Source organism: Mus caroli, chromosome 17, assembly GCF_900094665.2.
Source record: "Mus caroli chromosome 17, CAROLI_EIJ_v1.1, whole genome shotgun sequence".
Lineage (NCBI taxonomy): Eukaryota > Metazoa > Chordata > Mammalia > Rodentia > Muridae > Mus > Mus caroli.
Genome location: NC_034586.1, coordinates 55437051 through 55442050, shown reverse-complemented (window position 1 = coordinate 55442050; position 5000 = coordinate 55437051). Strand labels below are relative to the sequence as shown.

General features: G+C 37.6%; 1 protein-coding gene across 1 annotated transcript in view; it reads left to right on the top strand.

Moving 5' to 3' along the window:
• The window catches only part of LOC110284235, a 126672-nt gene that overhangs the window by 37843 nt on the left and 83829 nt on the right, over window positions 1-5000 (top strand). Inside the window, exon 6 of the mRNA XM_021149952.1 lies at window positions 3157-3258. Coding sequence (XP_021005611.1) covers window positions 3157-3258 — 102 coding nt within the window. The remainder of the gene's footprint in view (window positions 1-3156; window positions 3259-5000) is intronic.

The following is a 5000-nucleotide window of genomic DNA, read 5'->3' as shown; positions in this document are numbered from 1 at the left end:
TGAGCTGGAAAATAGGCAAAGTTATCTTCCCCAGCACCACTGCAGAGCGCTGTAGCTACCTTAAAGGTGTAGGGCATTTAAGTGTAAGAGTTTTGCTATATTTATGGAAATACTTGCCCTTCATTTGGATTTTTACAACCAACAATATGATGCAAAGGAAGTGCTGTCTAGAGGGATAAATTACTTGATGATGCACCTGCAGTCTGTGAAACAACAATGACATTCATTTGTGGCTTGTCAGCAGCTGTGTGGCACTTATAGATTATTCAGTAGACAGAGCCATGGGAAAGGGGGACTATAAATCTTAAAATATGAGAAAATCGTCTTCAGAATGGGAAAGGAGCATGGTTACAAACATGTTGATTGTGTCCTCCCACAGGAGAGTTCTACAGTTGAGCTCAACATTTCAAGACTTTATTGAAATGTTTATTCTTCCACACATGTTGTTGACATTCAAATGGCTTGACTGAGAAACCAAAACCACAGAAACATGACCTTGAAAACAATAGCTACTTAATAGTTTCATGGAATAACAAAAAGACAAATATGATTTTATTTGAATCAACATATAAAAATCTCTCATTAAGAAAGTATTTGTTGGCTAAATCAATCTGTCAAAAGCAGAAGATGGTATCAAGAGAGTAACCTAGAGGGAACAAGGAACCTTGAGAAGTAGAGATGTTAGAAAATTATTGTTACAGCAGTCAGAAATGCATTTCTGCTTTTCATTTTTTTCCTGATTAGCTCCCAGCCTATCTCAGCATGTTGAAATATTAATTCCTAAGTCCTTGAATTCCCCAGTTCTGCCTCTTAAATTAGGAGATTCAATAAGACATTGTCCAATCACATGTGCCAAGAGAGAATTCTTTTAATGAGAAACAAACTTTCCCAGAGGCACAGAGCACTAAAGAAAACAGTTTTAGAGCTGGGGTACCCAGAATGCCTTCTCAGCAATATTATCACGCCTTTCCTGGGAACAGGAGAAGAACAACATGTTTTCTTCAGACATTTTACAAAAGCAATCATCTCTTCAAGAATCCACATGAAGACACTGTATCATTCCTTCCCTCACAAATGGTGCCAGTTTGGGCAACAAGTGTCCAGAACTCAAACTTCAAGGGGATATGACTCTTCTCTGTCTTTGCTAGTACACAAGAGCATCCCTAGGTGTAAAGCAGTGCACAGCAGATATTTGTGAATTAATGACTCCTGCTTTTGGCTGCAATGGACCTGTGAATAAGGAAGAATGTCTCCTTGTTTATAGCAGATGCTTGCTTTCCTTATCTGACTAAACAGGAGGTCATAACTGAGCGCACCTGAGCAGAATGTTTTGCCTTCTGCTATGTTTGTTATGACCCACAAGAAACTTAATATAAAATGTAATGGTTCATTCCAGAATATTTGAATAAAAAAGAATGAAGAGAAAAATTAAGTAAATCATATTACAAGCTCTGAAAAGTAACATAAGTTTATAATAATAATATTTTTACAAACATTATGGGCACCCTCATCTAAGACCATTTGCCATTGATGAGGACAAAGAAATTCCACATCCTTCACCACTTTTGGGAGCCTCGTTATTCATCACTTCAAAGTCTCAAGATTTTCTTTGACTTCCTGTTTGCTTTTAATTCTGCCCACATTTTGTATACACAAAGGTATTCTGAAAATGCCTTTATATTCGGACTTCAAGCTAAGGCAACCTAAAAAAAAAAAAAAAGAAACATCCTTGCACTTCAACCTGGCAATTTAATTATAATCTGAGAAGTAAAAAAATAACATCTACATAAGTAAAAGATGCATCAGGTTAAAAAGAAGGACCAAAATACATTATCTAGAAATTCTAATGCTTTCCTTCTTTTTATGAAAGGGCAGTCTCTTAAATTTCCGCTGTAAGATGTTAGGTTTCCTTATTCTTTTTAATAGGTGGTATTCTGATCTTATAATTTCCTAGCATTTTCACAAATACGTCAGAGTCAATCTAGTATTAAGAACCTACTCCTGAAATCCAGGAATGATTCCAATTATACTTTATAATTACTTACTCTTTAGTAGTCTTCAAAGCCAAGTTCTCATGATGTTCACAATCTGGAATCATACCTTTTCTTCATTTCTGAGGAATAATAACCCACAACAGTTCTGAACAGAAAGGATCGTGATCTGTGAGGCGCAATCTGGAATTCAGTCTTGGAGAATTTTCTTCATTTTGGGCAAAGTGCCTTGAAATAGAGAAAAGTCAAAGAGTGTCAATGGATGGGTTTATGTCTTGAATAAACTGAACTGATGAACAAGCAGAACTTGTGAGGAAAACACACACAGACACATAGACACACAGACACACAGACAGACAGACAGACACACACACACACACACAGACACAGACACACACACACACACACACACACACACACACACACCAGAGAGAATTATATAGAAAAGAAGATGTAAAAGTAGCAGGAAAAAATTACAGAAGGAAAAGTGGAATGGTAACTGATCCACAGTAATTAAAGTTAGCTAGATGACTGTGAAAACTCACGAACTCTTACTGTGATGGTCTTAGGATTCTCAATTGACAAGGCAACCAAGCATACCAGTTCCAACCTCTTCAAAACCTGCTCCTGTACTTTCCTTAGTTAGTCAGCTCTTTCACTCCTCTTGGCTTCTGTAAAACATCATTTTATAGACTTTTTAAATGTTTTTCATGAATAGATGAATAGTGTTGTAATGAATTCTCTCTCTCTTTTTTTTTTTTTTTTTTTTTACAAATCTAAGCACCTTAGGTTTGCTTCTTGGGTAGTTATGACAGAGTGGTTCAGCGTGAATCCTAAAGTGTAGTACTGTTTAACTGAAGTAAGCTTTATATTCTCAACACAAATATTTAACCTCCCTACTCCGCATGCCAATATTCTCTTCTCTAAAAATATATTAACAATCATCATGTGTTGTGAAGATTGAATTAGACTGCACTGTATGAAAATAGTATGGTGAAACGCAGAATTTTGTGTAATTAACATATCCTATTACTTAGTATTGCTCAGAACATATCTATTAAGCCTGACATGGAATCAAACAGTAAACATGCTACTTGTGCCATACTGTAAAAGTATATAGTATGGAATGCCAACTCAGAGCAATGCATTCTTTTCTCCCTTGCAGTTCGTGAGCGGACTGTGAGACTATTCAAAGGAACTGGCGATTATCCCTGGGGATTTCGGATTCAGTTCTCCAAACCAATTGTAGTAACTGAAGTGGATACCAGTAAGTGCTCTCATAAAAAGTTTAATTCATACCAGAACAGCCCTCTCAATGCTACCAAAATGTATCAGACAGCCTAGGCTCTCCCCATCTGGTGAAGTGCATGTGAGCAACAGAAGCAATCTCTGAGACTGTTTACCAAACAACACTGAGAAGTTCGCAGACCATGACCACATATTGTTTTATAGCCCAGGTTATTTGTATGAATGCACTCCTCGGATAAGTGCAGAGTAGCCCTGGGAGTTCTATTTGCAGTGAATTATTTCCATTATGCTTCCTTGGGTATTCTTTATAAATGTTATTCCTAATTAATGCATTATATTACACTGTTCCTCCTTTCAATTCTTCTATACCCTACCCCAGCTTGTTCTCTCTCTCTCTCTGTCTCTCTGTCTCTCTCTCTCTGTCTCTCTGTCTCTCTCTCTCTCTAATTTGTGGTCTCTTTTCCTTTAAATGGTATTGCAACAAATATGTTATCAAATATAGAAACAAGATGTGCTGATTCCATTCTGTGTTGCTTTTACTCATATGTTTTTAACCACTGATCACTTGGTATTGAATAACAAATTAAGGAACTCATTTTGGGGGAAGACTAATTTGGTTTCTCAACAGTCATTAAGTGTCTGTATCTCCTTATCTTGTGATCCCCCCCCCCCATATATGCTGTGATAGCTACTGGTTTTGGAATATTCAGATCTTATTGAGGCAGCCATATTGTCATTGCTTGCTGGTCATATCTTGAAGACACATTCTATCAGCAGACTTCTGGATAAATGGTTCTAACAATCTTTCCAACACTACTTCTTCAATGTCTCTTGAGCCTTATATGTAGGAGTTACGTTGTAGCTGCACAATTTGGGCCTTGGCACGCCTGTGACATATCATTATTTTAAACCTAAGGAGGTGCCAAGAATTTGGATCTGTATTTCATTACTGTTCACTAGTGGTTTAGGAGAAATAATTTAAATTTCTTATAATTTCAGATTAGGAATTGACTGGTTTGAATTTATATATAAAAACTATGTTGTATTTCAGAGAATTGTCATGGAGAACTGTCCTATGCAAAGAATTTAATATCTATATATTTGTCGGTATTATTGTTCCCATTTTTGTTTAAATAGCTATATTAGGATCAAAGTCAGTGGAAAACTTGCCAACTGAGTTTTTATGTCTATAAATACCAGAAATTCGAGACTTAGAGCTTCAAGCTATGGAACGAGAGTTTCTTCACTACAATATAGTCCATTAGGACACAATCAAACACCTGACCCAGAGTGGTTTAAACAACGGAGCAGAGGGGCTGACTCACAAAGCTGGAAGTTCTGAGCTAGTGCAGATGTTGGGTTTGCTTCAGTGATGTAGTCATTTCATCAGCACCACGGCTTGTTTCCTTCTTTTCATTGCCAGCCCAAACTTCCACTTAGATCTAAATAGCCTCAGCAGCTCTGGCTTTCCTCCTCCAAACTACAGCGTCAGAGAAAGGAGGCAAGCTTGCAACCTCAAATAGCCTCTTGGGGAGTACACTGAACTGGCTCAGTTAGGTCAAATGAGGTGGTTGGAATGAGTTATCAGAAAGCTAAGCCTGCCATGGAGCAGACTATGGAGTGATCCCCTTCACCTTGTACACATTTCCACAGAATAGAAAACAGAAAACAGGCCACAGGATTTTGAGACTGCTGGTGAGTGGAACACAGCTTCTGCTCCAGTCCAATCATGCGGGACCTGAGACTGCTTTGGTTGGGGAG